The following is a 23964-nucleotide window of genomic DNA, read 5'->3' as shown; positions in this document are numbered from 1 at the left end:
GGACCGTAATTAATATGCTGCCATTTTGGGCTAAATCAGGAAAGTACACAAGTGATGCAGATCAGGGTGGAGGCTAAAGCCTACCTGTTCAGTGTGAGCCTTTCCTGCTCTTCATCTAAACCTGCTGCTTGCTTTGGTTTAGAAGATCTGTCTGTGCAATTTCAGTGAGGCTCCTCCTGAGCACAGGCGACTTCAGCAGAAAGTGATACACTGAGAAGAAGGAAAGAACTGGCTTTGCCCAAATGAGCTGAACAGCACAGGGTAATTTTTGCCTGCATGAATGAAAGTCTCTGCTTCTCCTACCTAGATAGGGGATTGGCCCTTTTAAGGTAGTGTTACAGTCTTTTCAGGAGCAAATCTTTCATGGTTACTGTAGAATCTAGCTCAACAGTTTTAAAGCATAACAGTGACTTCTGTTTCTTTCTTGCTAATAAAAAAAGAGAAAGGAAAAAAAGCTGTATCTTTTATAAAACCCGTTTCTGTTTTCTCCCCCAAAAGGCACCAGAAGTCATTATGTCACAACACTACGATGCCAAAGCTGACCTCTGGAGTATAGGAACCATCATTTATCAATGTCTAACAGGAAAGGCTCCTTTTCAGGTGAGTTGCTTAAATCTAATGTTTCTGATTTTTTCTTACTTTTTTCTCTTTCTCCTTTTAATCTGTTTATTTCTAAGGCTTCTGTCACCTATAACATTAACTCGGGTAGATCTAGCCTCAGGGAGGTCTGGCTGGCCAACACCTGGACAATGTGATGCTTTATATGTTGTAATGTTGGATGTGTTACTAGAATGACTCTCCTTCTCTGGATTGTGTCTCAGTGAAATGTATTTCCTGGTTAGAAATCCTTAGGAAGGGTCATCTCTTCAAAAAATTATTATGAATCAGTTAAAGCAGTTTTGGTTTTGTTTCCAGGCCCACACTTAAAGACAGTTTCTGTTTACAACTATACAGTGTATACTTTATAATTATTATTCTATTGGGCATGGAAGGACAATAAGGAAGATTGTAACTGCAGGTTCATATTCAGGTTGGTTTGGTGGTAGCTGATGTGTTGTAGCTAAGTTGACTTATAGAGCAGTTAAGTAGGCTCTTATCAGAAGGGTCTTATCTGTCGTCTCGCAGCAAACCATTCCAGCCTGAAATGTTTATGTTTACCAAGTCCAAACCCCTCCAAATATAACACAGTCCAGTAAAACTCCACCCTGTAATTTATGCCATAACTTTGGGATGAGCTAGGGCATATATGTTGTGAAAAAACTTAACTGATTTTACATTTTCAAATGGTGGATAATTCATCTCAGCCTTATAACAGCAAGTTGCTTTAGGATTACTTTACATTTTTAATGATGCATAGCTGGAGTCCCTCTAGACTCAGTGCGTTTTTCTTGTTCCCAGTCATTAGTATGCCACGCTGTGTATTGCTTTTCTTCTACCATGCTGAATAAGGTCTGCAACTCTCCATTGCAACCACTATTTTGAAGTGCTGTACTTGTCAGCATTGTTTTTCCTTGCTGTCTTAGAGCACAGCAGAGAGATGCTTGAGTTGCTGATATTTTTTTGCTGCTTTGTGTGAACTCTGTCTCTAATCCATGGGAAAAGACCAAACCTCATACTTACATGCTGATGTATCAGCTGATTCCAACTCTTCAGCTTTTTAGATCAGTTAGGGGCAAATATGAAGTGTGGCCCTGTTTCCTCATGTATTGGCATTTCTTTATCCCAGCTCTCTAATAAAAAAACCCTCAAACCAAAATCTCCAAACAAAACCAACCAACCAAGCAAAAAGTGCGTGTGTGGGGAGTGAGAGTCTATGCTCCTGTAATAAGGCACATGTTAGGCAGTGCAGGACTTTCTGAGCTGTAGTTCCACAGCCCTTTAGAATTTCACACAAGACTTTGAGTGTTTATACAGTAGCATCACCAGGATAAAGTGAATTGCAGGAAAGAGTGGGCAAATACTGAAGTAAATTAATGGTATGTTTTGGTTTTGTCTGAGCCAAGAACACTTTTCTCCTTCAGAGTAATTTTTTCCCTGCTGCTGTAAGAATCTTCCATTCCGGTGCTTTATGTTCTGTCCATCAGCTTGCTCTGCATTTAGAGCAAGACTTCATTTCCTTTGAATGTTTCTGTTTTTGTAAACGCCCCTACAAAGTACACTGCAGCTCCTGAACTGCTCCTTCTTACTGGCTGCATCCACTTCTTGTCAGAGCTGGTATCTTTGAGAGGAGAAAATGACTGTTAGGATGAAAGGAAATAAATATTTGTGCATTAAGACAAAAATGTGGGGGTGGAGAAAGCAAGCTTTGACTCTACATGCATAGGAGAGCCTTGCAGTCATTCTGGCTTCTTACTTGGTGCCTTTTAGTCTCTAAAGGCACCTTGATACTGTACTCATTCGAATTTAGTTATCGTTTAACGGGGTGGCTGTGTTGTAGGTGTTCTTTGCTTAGTAGCTCACACACAACCGTGGGGCATCTGGTTTCTTTATAAACATTAGGTGGCTTTTATCATTGCTCATTGAAGCATGTCACAGAAACATTCTGAAAACACTTGCTCTTTCAGAGGAGACTCTTCACAGGCAGTAACATGGAATACTAGTCAGCTTCATTCAGCTCTCCAGCCAAGGTTTTGAAAGGGGAAGTGGTCAGAAAACCATCAGCTCTGCCTATGTGTATATCCTCAGGCAGAGGTGAGAGCAGTCCTGTATGCCTGTCACCCTCTGGTTGAAGCATGACAATACCCTGCCTTGTGGTGGGCAATGAAGGGGCATTTCAGTCCCTACCCAGCAGGTCCTGATCATTGCTTTGTGCTTGCTTGATTGGATGACTTCTCTCTTTCCTGTATACATCCAACATCTGTTGGGCCAAGCATGGGGTCATTTGTTTCTCTATTTTTATGTTTCCCTCTGCCCTTTCCTCTTCTGGGGTTTGTATTTTGAAGCCAAATGCCAGGCCCCATTTGTTACTGCAACAGCAGCTGTGGATTTGTTTGATTAGGGAGAGAGAAGAGCTCAGCCCAGATGGTTCTCTGTGCACATCTATTTGTTTTGACTATGTGTGTCACAAATTGCCTTCTCATAGCTACAGAAGCCTGTCTAGGGCAGATGTTGGAAAGCTAGTTAAAGATTAACCTGCTTTATTTCTTTGTTGGCATGACTATGTTGTAAGAATTTGCTGATGGTCACTGAGCAGGCGAGAAGCTATTGTTTACAGAGCTTTGAGAAGGAGAGAGGGGTAGTGGATGGAGATGATGGGGAGACCGTGAATAGGAATGAGTGCTTTTGGGAAGGGCAGCTAAGAATGGGCGAGGAGGTAACAGGCTAATTCCACATAGTGCCACCAGCAGACCCAGTTGTACAAGGCAGCCATGAACTGGATTTCTGACATTAACCTCTTCAGGCTAAATCCTCACTGTGTCTTCCCTCCCAGGCTGGCAAGGACAGCCCCTCACCTCTGTTTTGCTGAGATTCCTATGGGAATGTGGAGCACAGTGGCGTGAAACTGCATCTGGGAGCTCTGGCTGTTTGCTACATGAGCCAGTTGGGCACCCTCACAAGGATGCAGACCAAAGGGACTCTGGTGATATCTGCAGTGAGGAGGAATGAGCTGTCTAAAAATAAAGCAGGGCTTTGGGGGGACTGGGCTAGATGGAGGGAAGATCCAGTGTGTGGAAAGGCTGAGGCAGCTGTCAATCCAGAAAGTGCCTGTTAAATCAAGGCAGAGATGTGTGCAAATGAGATTTCTAGCTCTCTCAAAATTAACTGCAGGTGGGTCACCCAAGGCAACTTCCCAGAGCCCTTCCTGTCCCTTCCTTGCCTCATTGCATGCAGATGAGAAAGAAGCTGCTGATGCTTAGATGAGAACAGTTGGTGAGATGGCTGGTGAAGCTGTCTTAAGGAGCTTTTTGTATTAAACATGGCCATAAACAAAACAGTGAGACTGCCATAGGGATGAGATTAATGGGATTCATAATCCCTATAAACAGATTTGCTGAGCACTATATTAATGTGGAATTGTTAATTTGCTTTGCCTAATAAGTGGTCTACGATTGCATTTCTTGTGACTTGAAACTGCATTTCAAGTCACTGAGGACTTCAACAGTGCATTTCCTAGTCTTGCTGACCACTTGCTGCACTGAGAAGTACTTGAGAACGTGGTGGGTTTCTCTTGTCCTTACCTGAGCTGGAAGGATTGGGACCCAGTGCCCACCAGAATGCTGTGTAGACAAGTGACAACCAGAAAAGAAAAAACATCTTTCAAACCCAATCTAGTCCTTGTCAGATGGTATTTTAGAAGTAAATGACATCAATGTCTTTTATCTTGTTGGGGTTTTTTGCTGATGGGAGTGTGTGAGGAATCATGCTGATGTCCCTGGTGGCTTCTGTTGTGTGACCCCTTTGAAAACTGGACTTCTCTTGGTAAGCAGATGCACCACCAAGCACATGCACTTTGTGTCAGAGCTGTCTCTGGCAGTGACATGGGTCTGCTTGGACATCAGATCCTGCTAAGGACCATGAAACCTGGTTGTCTGCTGTCTGAACCTTTGTATGAATCTTCTTTGGGGTTGCTTTATGGACATGGTGTGCTTTGTCTGCAGGAGGGTGAGCCAGGGAGCAGGGCAGTGACAGGAGAGGTAATGCAGGCTTTGCTGCCTTGTCTGGCAGCTCTGAAAAGAGTTAATGTGCCTGGGTATGTTCTCATCCCCACTGGCTGCTAGGTGAAAAATTAATTTCTAAGCCTGGTGTACCCGGTCCACTGCTTTATTTCTGGGTTAATTCTGCCTGCATAAGTACTAGGATTATGTATCACAACAACTACTGTGTTGTGAAATGGGCCTTGAGGAAGACTGGGGAAGGGAGGATTTTATACCCACAATTTGAACTCCTGATGTATTTGTTAGGCAGGACACTCTTCTGTCCTCAAGGCTGTTCCTCTGGACTGTCCTGGGTCAATGAGGACAGGTATTCCTGGCAGCGGTTATTCCGCTAAGAGTCAGTGCAGTGATTGACGTGTGTAGTCAGTGAGCCATTGGCTTCTAGATTGGTGTTTGTGGGTCTGATCCTGCTCTGTTGGGAGTACAGAGAAAAACATCTGTGGACAGCTACAAAAGGTTTAGGGTTTTGTTTGTTTCTTTGTGCTTTCAGGTTTCCCCCCAATGTCAGCCACCCAGTTGCAGTCATCTTAAAGTATTGACTGTTAAGACTGCACAAACAGAAGGTTTTTGCAGCAGGTTTTCAAACTATTCCCTAGACCTGCTGAGCCAGAAACATCATTACTTACTTCTTTTTTCTGAATTCTGTCTGCACCTCTGAATCCCCAGGAATCCCAAAGGAAAGGACTGAAAGAGCAGAGCATATACCATAGACCTGCTATGAAGTGTTGACTGGGCAGTGCTGTTCACTTGGGGGTGTGAATGCCTCTGGCCTTCCTCTGACTGAATGCTGGGCTTTTATATCCAGTCTTCACCCAAGTGCAACAAATCCAGTGCTGAGTGCTTTTGGAAACGCCACCCTGCATGCTTTTTGTGTGCAATTCACTTGCAGGCAGCCAGCACCGAATGGGATTTGGCAGGGTTTATGTTGAATGCCTTTGTTGGCTCAACATATTTCCACTGCTGCTCAGGACAAAGTAACAGAGTGGCAGGATTGAATTTGTCCAATTGTCTTTATATATAGAAAGGACAGACAAAACCAGAACCAGTTACACTAATGCAGCTGTTCACAGTAACACGAGAGGAGGAACAAGGGTGTGAATTAGCCTGCTGGTGTGTCTTCTGTTTTGAGGGAAAACTGAGCTGTCCATTCTGCATCCCTGTTTCTGACAGATGGATGGTGTCCTGCAGGTAGCAGCTGGCTCTGTGTACCTTGAATGGCCTAGTTGTTAGGTACCAAAGGTGCTTTTTCTGGTGTTTTTCTTGGTAGGGTGTATCTGCCTGGAAGGTAGATTTCAAAGTAAGTCCTTACCTTCCTAGAAAAAGGAATTCAAATGGCATTTCTAGTGTGTTGCAGACATTTCTGCATTGCTGGTTGGGTTTTTTTTTCCCCCTCTTATGATTGTCAGAGAAGCAGAATTTATTGCAATAAGAGGTGAGCAAAGTGGCTGAAGGTACCAGTGCTTTATGAAATGGATGCTAACAGCAGGAGAGCAGTGGTCATGTTACTGCGAGCCTGAGAGCCTGCTGCAAGGAGCAGAACTGAGTGACTCAGTTGATTAATAATGAAGTTATGTGAAGATGCAGTTGTTCTTTCCAACTGAATGCTGATCCACAGTTGTCTGTGCTGGGCACTCACTGAACTGGCTCTATTCCCTAGCAGACAGCCACCTAAATCAGAGATCAACCTGGAATTGTGGGATCCTGGGAACAGCCCTAGTGAGGAAGCATGGTCTGGGTGGGTTGCAGCCTGACACTCTGTTCCTTGCAGAACAAGTGGGAATTGTCCTGAGGCAGCAGGATGTGGAGAAACAACATCCCTGCAGGGATATCTCTTTAATTTGTACTAAGAGGAGGGGATAACTTTTACAGAGGATTTTGTTTCTATCCAAACTAGTGCTTAGAAACCCTCTGTAATGAACTGGACTTTGCATGTGTGCTGCTTTCAATATTCTCTTGTCTTTATTACCAGGAAGATTTCTGACAAAACAGTGTTTGAAATAGATCAGAGCTTCATTGTATTTGTGAAACAATTGAGTTGTTGCAACAGGAAATGAACAGAGCAAACAGCCAAGGCTTCTATCTCTGATGTGAGCAAGCACTTGGCTTCCCTGCAGTGGAGTTCTGTTCCTTGTACATTTTGTCTGTCAGGCATATTTTTCATCACGCAGAGCATTGTGGCCAAGCCATTTGGTTACACTTGCTTCATTCAGGTTTGCCAAATAATAAGAATCTAATTACAGGGCGAGATCTGCAATGGGAAAGGTGTAAAATGGTGTTTTACTGAACCAAATCAGATTGAGTGGCAGCGATTGGAAATCTCAGTGCAGTTTGGTATCTATGTAAGAAGGTGCTTTGCTAAGTAACATTCATTTTAATGGCTTGCGGAGAGCATGTTTTTGCACTTCCTGTTGGAGATGTCCTTGCAGAAAGGAGAACCAGGAAATCTTTCTTATTTCCTTTTTTTTAGGAACCCAGTAGCTCTTACTGGTACAAATTGATAGGAGAGCTGTGAAGTTTGGGTTCCTAAGACTATGCAAGGGATACTGTCCTGATCAGTACTACGTGAGTCTACTAATATTAGCAGCATTGGGACTCTCCCTTTGGTTTAAGTTTTATACTGAACTCTTGTTATCCCGAGTTTTTATCTTCAGCCAGAGGGAGTAGGTGATGTTGAAACAGCATCTTATGTGGCTGCTTTTCCAGCCATGCTGTGTTAGTGGTATTTTGATGGCCATCTGCAGATCGGCTTGTCTGATTTGCCATTTTAAGCATCTTAATTGACCTTAAATGCTTCTAATTTAGAAATGGAAGTAGGTGGAAGGCTCGAGGGTTTTTGAAGCCTGCCCTGAACATCAGAAGAAGCTGCCTGTTGCCTCCTTGTTCACACTTTCCTACACACTCTGCTGCATCAACACTGATTGCAGATTAATCTCTCTGATCTTCCTTCCCTGTTTGTATGTGCCCTCATGTCTGTGTCATGCCAGCCTGCTCTGCCTTTCATAAAGAGACTTTGCCTAAGCAGAAAAGCTTGAGACACAAGGGTTAATTTACTGGCCCGTGTTATTCATTGCATAAAAACAAATGGAGAAATTACATTAGGAGAGTTTTATGTTTCTGTGCTTCTCTACTGGTGATTTTATTTTTAACCACAGCCATAAGCATCTAGTTGTGCCTAGCTTTTTCTTTTAAATAATCCCATCTCTCAGAGTTTGGAATCCCGTTGTCAACATCCCCAGCAGTTGTGTGTATTAGTGCACAAATAGGAGCTGTGGCTCGAGATCTCCTAGCTTCCTGGAATTAAAATAGAAAATCCTAATTCAGTTGCTGTTTTCCCCATGTTCCTGGTCTCTTCACGGATCTCTTGCCCATCAGTAGGCTCCCTGCCCCTTTTCTAAATGCCCTGCAGCATTAATCCGTGTTCTCAGCGGGATCTGCCATTCATCATTTGGGACTCCTCACGTCTGCAATTGTTTAGCCTCCTGGGTGAGGTTATTGGGCCAGCTCAGACCTGAGCCTCAGAGCTTGCTGCAACGAAGCTCAGCCCTTGGAAGGGAAGAGCAGACAGAACCAGGTCAGGAACATAAAGGCAGCAGGCTGAAATGCTGCATTTTCACTCTGGTACAGTGCTGGCTTTTCAGTCTAAAGTGAGCTGCAGGTTCTTATTGTCTGTGCTGGTTCAGCAATTGAAAAGTGCCTCTGCTCTTCAGAGTAACTGTGAAACAGAAATGCTAATCCCTTCCCTTCACTGTCAACTGCTTCATGCACTGGTTTTCTTTCTTCTCTACAGGCCAGCAGCCCACAGGATCTTCGCCTCTTCTATGAGAAAAACAAGATGCTGATGCCCAAGTAAGCATTTTCCAGTGTCACCATTTGTATGCATTTGTTTACTCTGTGTTTACACCTGTCCTTGTGTGCTCCTGGCTTGTCACTCGGGGGGTGACTGTAAAATATTTGGCCACATGCCTTCCTCCGTTCCTTCAACCGGCAGTGGTTTCACCCAGAGAAAGACAGCATCGGTGTTCACTCTTAACACAGATCCTACTTCTCTCCTACACTGCAGAAGTTGATAGTGATTTCAAGAGCCAGCTAGTGGTCTTGTCCCACACATGGCTTCTCTGAGGCTGGGAGCCTTAGAAAAGAACCCATGGCAATTCTTGAATCACACGAGCAGCCCAACTGTAACCTGCCATACCTGACTGCAGATCACATTCCCATTTCTCACGTGTCAGGGCAGCAACTGCTTGTGCCCATCCTGCTAATAGGAGGAAATACTATAACCTCGATGGAAATGGACACTGCTGCAGTTTCCAAGGGGAAGATAACTGCTTTCGTCCCACCACGGTGTATGTTACCTAGCTGCTCAGCGCTGTGATTTGTCAGTATATTTTGGTTTTGTTGCTGTGGTCTTTGCTTTTGATCTCTGAGCTCTTAAAGCAGAACCTCACACCTGCTCTGAAAGCCTCAGCCTGGTATAGAGACAGGACTGAAGTTCCAGATCATACATCCAAAAATTAGAAGGCCTTTTTTAACGAGAAAGTTAGCTTCCATTTGGTAGAGCTGTTAATGCAGCCACATATGCAGGAAATTCAATGAGTTTCTGTATATGGATTTTATCTTCTTTTCCTTTCTCAGTTTTAGACAGCTCCAAGAGGTAGCAGAAAGAACTGTCAAGAAGCTAGAGCTCTTAGCAGTGACGTGAGCTGTTCATTTAACTTCCCTTTAAGTATTTAAAGGGAAGGAGGAGAAGGGACAAATTTCTACCAGGATAAAATTTGAGCCATCTATCTCCCTTCTGGGATTCAACCAGAAGGTGTCATGTCAAACAACCAAACAGAACAGTTCAAAGCTAAAAAACCACCACATAGGTGGAGGTAGACAGTATGTGTGAGCCGAGAGTAGAGCTTTCTGTTTTCCCTACTATCTTTGAGGTAGTCCTTTTTGCTAAGAGGGAAATTAATTCCTACAGTGAACAGGGTTCCTTGTGTTGATCATGCTTTGGCTCATGGTGGATTCAGTAGGAGGCAGGTGAGGGGAGAATTGAAGCTCAACTATAAGAGAGCATGTCTGTTCTTGTAGGGATTAGTCTTCCTTTGTTGTTAGTCTTTTATGCACTCTGCATTTACCATCTTCACTTATCTCCACTTTTTAACTACCACATTCCTCCACAATTTAGATCCAAGCCCATTGGTTTTCCACCATAAATGTCAGATCCAAAGTGGCCTTTGTGTAAATGCCGATTCCCTGCTTTCCAAAGTCAGTTTGTCTTTCTAGCGTGAGCTGCAATCTGTGCTATTTCCTGAGTAAACATGAATAAACGGCCTTGCCAGGCCTGCCAGCACAGGATGAAACACAACACCACTTGAGACCTCCTTCTCAGACTGCAGCAGTGCCAGGATTTGGTTTCATTCTCCTTGGGGCTAGGCAGGCTGGCACCCACCTCCATGGCACTGCCATGGAAAGTGCTGTGTTTTGGCTTGGGAACCAGGTGGGGAAGAAAAGCTCATTGGATGCTCAGTCTCTGCCTGCTGGGCTGGTGCTGTTGCTATCGCTGACAGGTGAAATGCCATTCTGAGGTGGGGTGCTCATGTCAATAGGAGAAAGCCCAAAGGCCTCACAATTTTAATAGCACTGATCTAAATAGCTAACATTTATTGTGCTGATTTGCATGGCAAAGTATGTTATAGATCATGGGGGGGAAAGAAGGCACTTTTGTTGTTATGTTTAAAAAGGTGGTGTTGTAAAATAATACTGCAAAGCTTTATGTTTTAGATGTGACAGATAGGAGGCAAACAGGCTGTTAATCTGCACCGTCTTCAGTCTGTGTTGCGACATCTGAGGTCTACTACTTGACCTGCCTGTTTCTTGGCTTTAAAACCATACAAAAGCTAAAGTCATTGCTGGGAAATGGACTCATTTTGGATGAAAGCTTTATGTGTCGTGGATAAGTAATGACGATAACGCTGGAGGACTGCAGGTCTCCAGTACTAATGTATTTTTCAGGAGACGCTGCTAGCTGTGGTATCTTGGGTTATTCCATTACGCAGTGTGATTCTAAGGCACACCTTTTTTGACAAGAGGGTGTTTTTTCTTGGCTCAGAATCTCAGTTTAACTGCACCCCTTCCAGAGCCTGGTGGCCTCCCACTTTGGGAAGGCGCATGGAACCATTCTAGTGTCAGGAATGGAAAAGCTGCTCCTGCAGTACAAACAGGGATGAGGAATGCTTGCCATCTTTCTCTGTTCTAGGAATTGCTGGGCTCAAATTCCTTACACCGGCAAGGCCTAGGGCTTCACAGGAAAATAACTGGGTAGTACTGAAACCTATAAATACCTTGCCTCACATCTCTAGTTTCACTAGCCTCATGGTGCTAGCTAGCACCTTTTTTCCCCTCCCCTACTATTTTTGTCCCAGCTTCTTTTCTTACCCGGCCTGTGGCAGCATCAGTCAGGCTTGGCTTCAGAGCGGTGAGCAATGCCAGCCCAGCAAAGCCCAGCCCTGCGTCAGTGCTGAGCTCCTGAGCGGGCTTGGGCTCCACGCAGTTGAAATTGCTATGCTGAGCACACATGCCATTACCTGAACTGACCTTCACGTGGGGAGAGCCTGGCAGACCATGGGGGCCATGCAGGGCATGGCTGTGATGAACAGTGTTAATGCTGAAAGGAGTTGGAGCCACCTTCTCTTAATATGGAGAGCTCTGCTCTGGCTGCAGGCAGGGCCTGGCTGCTACAGCCCTGAACAGTGCTGCTGGTTATGGAGGAAAGTCAGCAGAGCTGAATCCGCTTACGCAAGAGCTGATCTCTGCTTTCCCTGCCTTAATCTGTTCATTTATTCCTGCTTCTTACAATTTACTGGGGTTGTAAAGAGCTGCCCTGGCCTCCCCCCCATCTGGTTGTAGGGTGAGAGAGAGCACAACGATTTACTAACTCTTCCTGTGCTGCAGTTGCCATTACAGAATCACAGAATCACAGAATCCCAAGGGTTGGAAGGGACCTAAAAAGATCATCTAGTCCAACCCCCCTGCAAGAGCAGGGTAACCTACAGGACATCACACAGGAACTTGTCCAGGCGGGCCTTGAATATCTCCAGTGTAGGAGACTCCACAACCCCCCTGGGCAACCTGTTCCAGTGCTCTGTCACTCTTACAGTAAAGAAGTTCTTCCTGATGTTAACGTGGAACTTCCTATGCTCCAGTTTACACCCATTGCCCCTTGTCCTATCACTGGATATCACTGAAAAAAGCCTAGCTCCATCATCCTGACACCTACCCTTTACATATTTGTAAACATTGATGAGGTCACCCCTCAGTCTCCTCTTCTCCAAGCTAAAGAGACCCAGCTCCCTCAGCCTCTCCTCATAAGGGAGATGTTCCACTCCCTTAATCATCTTTGTGGCTCTGCGCTGGACTCCTTCAAGCAATTCCCTGTCCTTCTTGAACAGAGGGGCCCAGAACTGGACGCAATATTCCAGATGCGGCCTCACCAAGGCTGAGTAGAGGGGGAGGAGAACCTCTCTTGACCTACTAACCACTCCCTTTCTAATGCACCCTAAGATGCCATTTGCCTTCTTGGCCACAAGAGCACATTGCTGGCTCATGGTCATCCTCCTATCCACCAGGACCCCCAGGTCCCTTTCCCCTTCACTACTTTCCAGCAGGTCACCCCCCAACCTGTACTGGTACATGGGGTTGTTCTTCCCCAGATGCAAGACTCTACACTTGCCCTTGTTAAATTTCATCCAGTTTCTCCCCGCCCAACTCTCCAGCCTGTCCAGGTCTCGCTGAATGGCAGCACAGTCCTCTGGTGTGTCAGCCACTCCTCCCAGTTTTGTGTCATCAGCAAACTTGCTGAGGGTGCACTCAGTTCCCTCATTGAAGAGAGTGTTTTCTTCCTAGCTGTACTGGAAAGTGGGTAATAGCTGCACTGATTTTAGCTTGATCGGGTGGCACTTGCTCACGTCTCAGTTGATTAATAAATGCTGTATATAAGCTGCATTGAAAAACAAATGCTTTAAGAAATGGTAGTAATTGGTGATACATTTCACCACCATTGTCTTAACTGGAAGCTTCCACTTGGTAACTGCTTCGTTTTAGTGACCTCCTTACCCTTTTAGAGCAAGTAGAAGAGACTTTATTTATCATGTGCAAAATAACTGCATGCTGCATGGATGACATTGGCACCACTGTGAAAGGGAAGGATCTGCAGGTGCTCATGGGAGAGGCCACTAAAGCTAGATTACCTGTAACCTTAACAATGACAATGGGGAGTAAAAGTCAAATAGATGCAAATAGAGATGCTTCTGTTCAGCCTCTCTGCAATGAGCTCCTGTTACGTTCCTAGCCCAGCAGGCACAAAGTGTGTTTGCATTTGCAGGTTGCCTTCCTGAATATGTAAAAGCAGTTTAAGTAGACTGCAGGTCTCTCTGATTTTGCTTTTGTTTTCAATCCTAGCATCCCCAGGGAGACATCCAGCCACCTGAGGCAGCTGTTGCTTGGCCTTCTGCAGCGTAATCATAAGGACCGCATGGACTTTGGTAAGACCTTCTTCCAGTTCAAGCTCTGCTGCATGTCTGTGTCTTCTTCTGCACCATGGTGCTGCACATAGTTGTGTTTTTTTGGCTGGTGCTAGCAGAGGCATCCAAACAGCTGGATTTTACCTGGAAGGTTTTAGTGTATGTGCTAGAAAGGTCAGTGCTGATTCCAGCACAGTTTTGTAGACCTGGAGAATTGGCGTACCTTCAGCAAACGCTTCTTACACGCATCCCTTCTCCTGGCTTCTGCTTTTATAATCTCTCTGAACTTCTAGTGGGTTAAGTATGCTGCCAGGTGAAAGGTATATCTTTCTCTGTCATGGTTCCCTCCCAAAGCTACAAGCTGCACCGATTTAATGAACAATTCAGTCTATACCCTCTGTTGCTCAAGGTCTGACTGATAATCTGAGCTAGGAGACTGTAGCTGCTTGCAGGCCCTTCACTCCATGTCCAGGTTTCTGTGGAAGTATGCCTTGGTTCTCATTCGGTTCAAGTTGGCAGTCTCATGGCTCTCCCTTTAGATCTCTCTCTATCTCCAGACTTGGTGGGCAAAAAGACTTCCTTTTTTTCTATTTTATTGTCTTAATTCCCTCTAAAATGAGAACACTTGTTATGTGCCAGGGGTTCCGGCTTTGGCAGCCTTTTCCAGATGCGTCTAGCTAAGCCAAAAGGTCTGAAGAACCTCTAGTGAAGCCATGTCCTACAGGAAAGCAGGCAGAGGTAGAACCTTTCCTGAATCCCTTTTAGTCATCTAAAGGCAACTGTGTGGGTTTTTTTATTCTTTCCCCCCACCTCTCCCTTCCCTTTGGGCAAAGATAGTCTAGACTTGTCTCCAGGGTAAACCAGGACCTGAATACTGTCTGTCACCAAGCAAGCTGGTCCTGGTGGTGTGTTTCCTCAGAACAGCAGGGAGTAGCTTTGCCTCCATGGGCCAGTGCTGCTGGTGGAAAGGGTAAGTTTGCCCCTCAGCCCCTGTGCTTGAATAAGGTTTGATGCTGGGGAAGTCTGGTCATGTGGTTTTCTTGGAACTAGGCTGGAGGCCAAAGCCCACAGATTGTGTTAAGTGCCTCTCACTAAGAGCTTTCTGCAGACAGTACCTTTGTTTCCTGAAAATAAAGTGATGCTGCTGTGTGTTTTCAGGGTACTGCTTTTAGTCATGCTTGGGGTAAGAGGGTTTGATATTTCTGTCTTTTGGGGGTTGGTTTTCTGTTGTTGTTGCTTATTTGCTCAGGTGGATTGTTTCCTGCTGGGCAGCATGTGCTAGTCTATGAAGAGAAATTGTTTTGCTGCCTGTGTTATTCTTTTGGATTAGAGATAGCGGGAAAGCCTTTCTGGGGACAGTGTCACCTGGGGGAGGCAAGCATGTGGATTAACTGAGGCTGATCGTAATTATCCAGTGCTGAATGCAGAGGGCCAGTCACTAAGGTGCAGAAGTGAGAAAACAAGCCTTTTGAAAAGGGTGCCATTGAAGCTGCTGGCAGACTGATTTGGATATAAGCACTTCTCAGTATTACTCCCTGCAGCTCTATCTGGGATGTAGATCTTTGCCTCTTCTATTATGCTGCTGTGCATTTCAGAAGAAAATATCCTTGAGGTTTCTGTTTCCCTGCTGTCAGAAATTGAGTCTGGCAAACCTTTTTAGCCCCCCATAAGCTGTTTTTGTACCTCTGGGAGCAGACTGCATGAGTCAGAGTCTAACACTTGGAAATTCGAGATAATAGATTTTGATTTCACTCAGGATAACTCTTAACAGCGCATCTTGCTGCACTGAGATTGTCTGCCCTTAATCACAGGCAGGATCCTTTTCTCTCTAAATTGGCACGTTCTTGTAAGATGCAGGTGATTCTCAGGTGGGGCTTGTGAATATACTCTGTACAGAAGCCTCTATTTGGGATATTCCTTGTGCTTTATAGATGGCAGATCTCAATGCGTGTGTGGCATCCCATACTGTGTTCTAATCTTCTGTCAGTTGAGAGGAAAGCAAGTACCAAAGCCTTTATAAATACATAATATTTATATATTATATATTTATAATATTATATATTAAATAAATTATCTATATTTGTAACATTACATTTATATATATATATATATATAATATTTATATATATATATATATAAATAAATGCTTTATTTACACCAGTACACTTCCTCAGCATCCAGTTGTATTTTTCGTCTCATCCACCTCTGCCTCCTCTGAAGCATCTGAGCTTCCTTCCTGCGTGTAACTCAGCTGTTTTCTCCTGGTGCTCAGTCTTCAGCTCCTCTGTGTTGCTTGGAGATTCTCTGACCTACCTACTGAAGGGACCCTTTTCCTTTCCCTCAAGTATCAGCTCAGGAGACCTCCAGATGATGCTCTTTGCCAAAACAGTAGCAAACTTAAGTGAGAGCACTTCTCTGTTCCCAACTATTGTCGTGTTTCCAGCTGTGGCCAGCTGTGCACAAATGTTGATGTCCCAGAGCTCTAGATCCTTCAGAAGCAGATCTTCCCCTTCCCTTAGATGGCTCCCAGTAGGCAGGTGCTTTACCCTCCTACTGGCAAACTAACATAGGTTGCTCTCTTCATCTACCCTCCTGCACTATGCAAGGTGAAGATTTGTATGTACTGCTGGGTCGGGGATGATTCATAAGCCACTGTCACTAGTGGAGCAGGATGTCTTGCTGCTTCTTGTTCCCTGAGTCACCCTGTAGTCTCTAGGACATGTGCGTGATTCCCTTCACAGAGGTCCCCCAGAGTCTAGTTGATTCATGCAACAGCAACACATAGGCTTGAAGCTTCGTTTACTTGTGTCCCAGCTGCTCTTCTACCAGGAGCCGATGGTCTTCGCAGTCTCGAGGGGTTTGAGTTTGCTGGTGATGATTACCAGCAGAGCTGCTTAAATGTTGCTTTGCAAGCACAAGTGGCAAGCAGTTGGGAGGGGGGAAAAGTGAAAGAAATCATTATTTCTACCCTCTCAATTGAATAGCTCTGTTGAGGGATGATACCCTCTAGAGGAGCAGACTGAAGAAGCAGCAGGAAGTGCCAACAGCTGAGCGATTCCTAGCGGGGTAGGGATGTTCTCCATCCACAACAGATCTAACCTGAGAGACTCCAGCTTTTCCTGCCAGAGATTTCCATCACCTCTGTTGTGCACTCTGGTCTCCAGACCAGTGCGCTCTGGCTGCAGGACCATGGCAGTGGCAAGGAGGGGCGGAGAAGAGGGGTTGTTTAAGTTTAAGAAGCAGACAGTCAAAGAAAGCAGTTGCTACATTATGGGAAGCTCAGTGGCCAAAGAGGAGCTGCTTACAGAAAGCTGTACAAAAACTAGAAGTTTGTAAACACTGGGTGTTGCAACAGGAAATCCATGCTGGGAAAAGAGCTTGAGCTGCCTGCAATTAACTAAATAATCAGCATTGGTCCCTGACTAGTGGCTGAGTAGCTGGTTGTGATAAGAGAGGACTCTGGCATAGAGCTGCAATGGATCAGACACAAAGGAGCTAGGAGTGGTGGTTACTTGTAAGGTCAGGCAAACTTGTAGAGGGTCTCCAGCAAGCCAGAACAGAAGCTTTTCTTGGCCTGGAGCTGTAGAATGTTCTCCCATAATGAGTGAAGACTTCTGCACTCATGTCTGGTGTGAAATGTGTTCTGGGCTGTTCTGTGCTGGCCTTTTAGAAAATGCATTTCTGCCTTTGAATGCCATTTCAGCAAGGGACTCTGTCTTTTAGTGCTACTTAGTACCTTGGGATTTCTCTCTTCTTGCTGATAGGAGCTTTTGATGCACGTGTGTGTGGCCATGGCAGGTCTTGACATGGTCACACTATCTGGCCCTCAGTAACTGCTTCCCATTCCTAGAAACGTAAGAGCTATTGCAAGACAGAGGGGTATTAACAATGAGGGCAGTGTATTCTCTCCAGCAGCCCGGGGTTTTAGCTTGCAGCAAAACCTTTCTAAGGTCCTTAATGCCCTGTGGGGAAGTAAAATCCATTAGTACTGGTGTTGAATCCCGAGGTACAAATCCTCATGTTATTTGGCCATGCTTCTGGCAAAGACTGGGTTTTTTCCTTCCCTTTCTTCATTCCTGTAGTTGCCCCAAATGATTTCCCTTCTCTGTCCCTTACCCCCCTGATTTTGCAGAGATGACTGGGAGCAGAGGAGCCACTTGTTTTATTCATACTTAAATAGCAATCTCTGGATCCAAATAATTTCCCACAGTAGGTCCTTCATCCAGTCTGCAGTCTGCATTCTTGACCACGACTACATTACAGTCGGTCAACTTCCATGGTTGATCTAATTGCATGGAAAAATCGCTGTGAAACGCTGTCACTTGCTGTGCTTTAACTGCTTTGTAACTTCTTACAGCAATTTCCTTTCACTGAGTCGCTGTTGGTTTTTTTTTCAGATGAATTTTTCCATCACCCATTCTTGGATGCAAGTGCCTCAATGAAAAAATGTAAGTGTTGCATTTTTGATTACAGTCTTTGTGAACCATGACATGACTTCCTTTGCTGCTAGTTCAAAAGAAAAAGACTGCTTTATGTTTTCTTAGTTATTTAGGCAGGGATTCAGCTTTTGTTACTGTGTCATGTCCAGATTTTGCCATCAAAACATATTTCGTTTTGCTGAGTTATCTTCAAAGGGATGATTATGGGGGTTGTTTATAAACTTGAAGTAGAAGTAAATGTAGTTTTGAAGCACATTCAGCCGCTTTGTATGAAGTGCTCAGCCAATGAGGCTGCTTGTAGGTAAATAGGATTATGAGCATGATCTTGCTCATCTTCTGCATCCGCAGGACAGTTTGGGATAGTGAATGGTGGAATCTGGTGCTCCTGTTTGTGCTTGCCAGGAGGTACCTTAAGCAGGCTCTGGTTACCAGCCCTTGTTTCAACATTTACCTCTAAATTCTTGATCAGCCTTATTTTAGAAGGGTTTCATTTGGGTGCTCAGTGACAAGTGGCCAAAACAAGGACAGGTTTCCAATGAAAGTTCTTCCTTTCCTCTCTTGATCCTGAAAATTTCCAACCATGTATTCAGAATGATTCAGATGTTATGCATGATTCAGAAGTTGGTTTTCAGTGGGAAACAATTCAGAATTGCTTCTAGTGTACGGGATATAACAGTCCTCTGGCCAAGAGACTTGGTTGAGTGGAAATGTGTAGGGTTGCCTCCTTCTGGAAGGATCCTCCTGTGTCTTTAATCTTCTAAATAAATGATAAGCCAAGAATTTTCATCAGTGACTGATTTGGGTTGCTGGAAGTTTTGGAGGAAGCGTGTCCAATGCTTTCTGAACATAGAGCACCTCTAGAATATATGCCCATCCTTCGTCTGATGTCCACGTCACTCTTGACAATCTCCGTCTTTCCTGCTTGCAGAGCAGGACTTCTCAGTTATTCCTGATACAGATTTTAACTGTGTACTTAGGTGACCGTCCTGCGGGCAAGAAAAGACGCTTCTGGTTTAGGGGAGCTTGCAAGACAGCCAGGCCCCTATCTCCATCTGCACCAGCAAGATGTGGGGCAAGTCCTGTAAAACAGGACTGCTCTGCAGGCAGGAAAGGACTCTGCCTGTGTAAGACTGCTCCTAAGCCAGCTCAGCTCTCAGCACCTGCTGTACCACTGCCATGTGGGAAAAGCCCTTCAAAGTCCAGTTCCCCTGTGGGCCCAGGACTGCCTGCTCAGGATGTTCCTGCATGCCCACCAACTCATCTTTTGCTTCACTGGCCAGGGGAACAGAAAACACCCTACAAACGGGAGAGGGTTCTCCAGACTTGGCCTCAGTTTCCAGCTTCTGCACGTTTGATGTGCAGAAACCAGAGGCATCATTGTGAGCAAAGGGCTGTAGCTCAGCCTTTGCCCCCTGATGCACCAAAGTTAATAGTGTGGGGTCAAGGCCAAGCAAAAAGAGCACCTTTACAGGCATGTATGGACTGTATGAACTACAGACCTCTCTGCTGCCCTGCTGGTCCTCATGTCCAGGCGTATGTCCACAGCCTGGAGTCCTCTCCCTGTAGGAGAGACCACTACTGGTTCTGAAAAGACAAGGGGAGAAATCTCTTTCCATGGCTGGAGGTCATTTTGTGCACAGAGATCTGCTAATGGAGAAGATGGTTCTTGTAGTCTGCTGTGGAGGTCTCTGCTCCTGCCAGATGGCAGTGGTGGATGAAGGTCTCGGGGGTATGCAGTGAAGAGCCTGGATGAGAAAGGCTGCATATGGGAGCGGTGGTCCTTTTGATTTCTGGATAGGTGAGGGAAGAACCAGAGTGTCAGCAAAGGTCTGGCTTATGGTGAACTCAAGAAAAACTCATCTGAGATGTACGGAATGCTCCTTAACGTGGTAGAGTGCTTAACATTTGCTGTTCTAGCAGAAGTAGATGACTTAGGAAGGTGAAGTTGTGCAGCAGTTAGCTCCCCTGGTTTTGCATGCAGAACTAAGATGGGTCGAAAAGCTTATTGTCCTACTTCGTCTCAACATGTGGCTCAGCATGATGAGTGTAGGAAGTATCAGAGATGTAGCTGCATCTAAATGATGATGCTCAGACTTAGTCCTCAGGCCTCTGTGCCGTACTGGAGAGAGGAACAGTGTGCCCTTGTGCTCTTGTTCTCCTTGGGAGCTGATAGTTTGGCTACCACTGACTTTAGCGGAAGCAGAACTATGGCATTCACATTTGAGTGTGCTTTTAGGAGAGTTTGTTGGGTGGTCTGTACCAGCATTGTGCTTTTGAGTAGTAGCAATTTCATGATGAATGTACTGAGACCTCAGCTAAGCTCAGGGACCCTCCGTGCAGCCTTTACCTTCCAGTTCAGAGGTGCCTGCACCACAGAAACAGGCAATGATGCATCTGTTTAGGTCCCAAACCAGTTTTTAGGTCCAAACCCACTTTCTTTCCATATGAGAGCATTTTGCAGGCTGAGCAGGGGGTGGTGGTCTCCTACCCCTGCAGAAAAATCTGCCCTCAAGGTGGCAAGGGTGGAACAGGAGATCTGCCACCAGCGTGCAGAGCTGAGCACATCACCCGTGCTCCTGAACCCTGTCGAGGCTGGTGCAGAGCTGGTCACACAGTGATCAGAATAAAGCGAGAGCCATTGTCTGTGCGTTCTGTGTGGGTATGTGATAGGGCACTATCTCGTGGAATTATAAAGGGTGTTCTTAATACAATGTCATTTTGGAATTCTGGAAGACTGGGAAGTCCTCAAATGCGGATAATTCTCCAAGTGGCTAACTTTGAAGTTGCTGCGGTGAGGGGACACCCTCATATAAATACATTTGCTCTTCAAAACACTCCAAAATCAACATTTCTGTCAAAAATCTTTAAATACGACACTTCTGCCAAGCTCATCCTCTCCACTGTGGTTTTGAGGGATGACTGTTCTCATGTCCCTCCTCTCATCTCACTTCTTTAGTGAAGCAAGGACTTAAGTGTGCTGCCATCCGGGGTGTACCACAAAGCTCTTTGCCACAGGCTTTAGCCTGGAGAGTGGGTTCAGGGCCTTGGGCTTTGTTAACAAAAACATGTACTTGATTTTTTTGTGTATTTATATTTTATTTTCTGTTGTGGTTTTGTACCCGTGACTAAACATGTACTTTAGATGTGTAAAAATACATTAATAAAGTCTTTAAAATACCGTGTCTAGTCAGAATGTTGTCTGTCTGTAGCCAGGTCTGATCAGCATATGGTATGGGGCAGTGCATTACAGTAATAATGCATGAGGAGGCATAATTAGATGCTTGTGCAAGTCTTCTCTCATAAACACACTGTAATTGGTACCCGTGCACAGTCTTCTGGAGGCTTTTTTGCTCCTGCCTTTAATGAATGCTGAGCTTGTACCTCCTTGACTCTGAGTTGAGAGAGCATGAAATGTGAGCAGTTGTGGTTCAGAATGGTGTGGGATGGTTCAGTGTCTGGAATATCTGTTAGGCTTAACTTTTAGCATCTTCGTAATCTTACTGTACATAAAACCTGGCAAAAAAGCATCATGACTTCTGCATATAAAAGATTTTAATGGTGCAAAGTTCTTAACTCTTTAAAGCAGCTGTCCTTTGGGCAAGTCCTTTCAGCTTTTGAACTCAAAAGTGTTGCCTGGTCAGAGGTTGCAATTAAATAGTATTTGATGACTAGCTTTGAGTCCAGATAATCACTGAAATGCATCTCTCCAGTGTGTGTAAAACTTGGATTACAAGTAAAGCTTTATATAAGGCTTGAGCCTCGGATATTTTAGGACAGCCTGGCCCCTGTTGTGATGGTTTGTCACAAATGACTTCTGCAAGTGCAGCATCCAGTCTGGAGATCCACACAGCTGGAGCACAGGCTTGCCTTTATGTCTCCCAGCTCTCCCATTTTGAAACTAGTTGGCACTGGTTATGCAACACACAGGGTGACTGTTTTGTTGCTGGAGCGAGTTGGAGAGGACAATTATTAAACCAGACTTATTTACATTGCAATTACAATCCAGCAATTTCTGGATTTGGGTGGGGGCCTACAACCCGTGTTAACATTGCCCACGTTCAAACTTGAGCCGAAAGCATGATGAGCCAAGTGTTTGCACCCCTTTTAATTTTAAACTGGGAGTGCCTGGGTGTGTGGAGGAGATGGAAGCGAGCATCTTGCTTTCAAGCTGTCCTACACGGCTGACGCTCCAAATGCACCAACAGGGATGTGGCGGTCAGAGAGGGTTTGTCAAAGCCAAGCCTTGTGGTTCTACGTGCATGAAAGTCCTTTTTTAGTGTCAGGACCTTTTGAGCTGGGCCTCTCAGTAAGAATTTGGGGAGTTTACAGGGTTTAAAATAAGAACAATGATTAATAGAGGCTGTATCTAAAGGTGTGCTTCATGCAGACAGAGCTGTAACTTGAGTTTCAGATGATAGTGGCAAAGTCTGCCTGCTTGTCTTCCTTCCCAGATTAATGGAAAGCTGTCCAAAGCAAATAGACAGAAATAGAAAAGTCTCAATTCCAGCCAGGTTTAAATCAATAATGAACAAAGAACCAAAATAGAGTGGAGGGGGACCTTGAGAGGGAACTGAAATGACTCTAACAAAAATAACTTATTGTAGGGAAAACGCACAGTGATGCAAGTCTTGCAGCAGACATGTGGATACAGTTCAAAAATATTTACCTTCTCTTAAAAGCATCTTTGCATAATAGGAAGGTCTGGCTGTACAAGGGTGAATTGTTCTGTAAGAGCTGGCAGGGTAAAAAAGGGGGGCTTTTTCCCCCCTCTCAGACTTCTGGTATTAAATATGTAGGGAAGTTACCAGGGATCGCTCTGCAGGCAGTGTGGGAAGGTTGTGGCATAGGCAGGACAGAGCTTCCCATGTTGCAGTCAAGTTCTCAGACCTCTGTGTGTGTTCCCTGAGCGTGGGGAGTGGGAAGCAGCTGTGGTGGGAGAGTGTGCGGGGTGTGGATGGAGCAGCTCTCCATGCCAAGCCCCTGACCGACCTCCCAGAATATCCATTGCCAGCAGTCCCAGTTCCTTTACTGGAGCCAGGGCAGTGCATTTCAACAGCACAGTCCCTAAAGGGCACAGACATCAAGTGTTAAAATAGATGCAGAGGGTAAAAAGTAGCCTCTTGCAAAGCTTTGAAAAGGTTTATTTCGTTATGGACCTAACCCTCAAAATGCTGTCCGAGTAAGGCTGCCAGTATGGTCCAACACAAGAAGGAAAGGCATCTGTGCGTGCGTGTGTCACTGCACACAGGTCCCACGCAGCCGTCCCACTATGGCTTCATATTGCACAAGCCCTGGGACTCTGCTGAATCAATCTTTATTTGCAATATAACTTGACCTTTTAAAAAAACGTTTGGGTTTTGTTAACATTAGCAAAGGGTGGAAGCGATCACAGTGACCCTGGTTAAACTATTGCAGCGGTTGATTGCTTACGTTAAAATGTGTATTTTAAGTTGATGCTTCTTTGGCTTCATTTTCCTGTTGTTGGATCTTGTTACATCTCTGTCAGACTGAGGAACCGAGCGGCACAGTGATTGCTCTTTTTATGCTAGGAGACACTGGTCCAGTCATCCTTTAACCTTCTTTGATAGGCTGCACGGAGAGACTTCTTAAAGCCTTTTATTAAAGGGCATATTTGCCCATTCTTTTATCATTAGAACAGTGTTTCAACAGTTAATTGCAGAGAAATGTGCTCTCATTTTTCTAGCCGGCGAATAAAGTACTTTGTAATATCTAATGGGATTAATGACAGAGGTAGTTTTACTTCAAACAGAAACATTTTTCTTCTAGGTGTTATTAATCTTCCAGTTATTAAGTATGGAGTCATTAGCACAGCTCTTGTAAAGGCAGAAGTCTGATACAAGGTGCTAATTCTCTGCCAGCACAATGGAAGAGCAGCAAAGTGCTCCTCTCCTCACTTAAGCATTTCCTCTGATCTCTATCTTAATACATACAAATGGTTGCAGAGTAAAATCTGACTTCAAGCTGCCTTGAAGTGGGACGTTGGGACTCTACTGCACTGTTCTTGCGCAGGTGGACTGCGGAGTTTGAACCACTAAATTCTTCAAAGTCCTTAAGAAAAGCTGGTGTTACCTTTGCCTTGTCTTCCTCCTTGGCTGAGCTGAGCTCTTCTAAGTTATTTACTGTAACTCACTTGCATAAGTCATTGGAGTTAAATATTCTTTTCTCCTGTGATGCCTTAATCATTGTTTCTGCCTGAAGGTCAATGCTAACTAGTTCTTTCAGTGTGAGCTTTATGCCTCTGTGAGAGTTATAAAAGCCTGTTCAACAATGCAGTGAATAAAATGGGCAGTTCTGATATTGAACAATAAAACATAAAAGGAAGGGATGCAAGAATAGCTTGTG

General features: G+C 44.9%; 1 protein-coding gene across 3 annotated transcripts in view; it reads left to right on the top strand.

The window, feature by feature from the left end:
- The window catches only part of ULK1 (unc-51 like autophagy activating kinase 1), an 82426-nt gene that overhangs the window by 28166 nt on the left and 30296 nt on the right, over nucleotides 1-23964 (top strand). For all 3 annotated transcript variants that reach the window (XM_065692138.1, XM_065692140.1, XM_065692137.1), the window contains exons 9-12: nucleotides 499-600; nucleotides 8443-8501; nucleotides 13101-13183; nucleotides 17560-17610. In XM_065692138.1, the coding sequence (XP_065548210.1) occupies nucleotides 499-600; nucleotides 8443-8501; nucleotides 13101-13183; nucleotides 17560-17610 (295 nt within the window). The remainder of the gene's footprint in view (nucleotides 1-498; nucleotides 601-8442; nucleotides 8502-13100; nucleotides 13184-17559; nucleotides 17611-23964) is intronic.

The sequence above is a fragment of the Lathamus discolor genome, chromosome 12 (assembly GCF_037157495.1).
Source record: "Lathamus discolor isolate bLatDis1 chromosome 12, bLatDis1.hap1, whole genome shotgun sequence".
NCBI classification, from domain to species: Eukaryota; Metazoa; Chordata; class Aves; order Psittaciformes; family Psittacidae; genus Lathamus; species Lathamus discolor.
The sequence above is the reverse complement of the archived record's forward strand: the minus strand, read 5'-3'. Positions and strand labels throughout refer to the sequence as shown.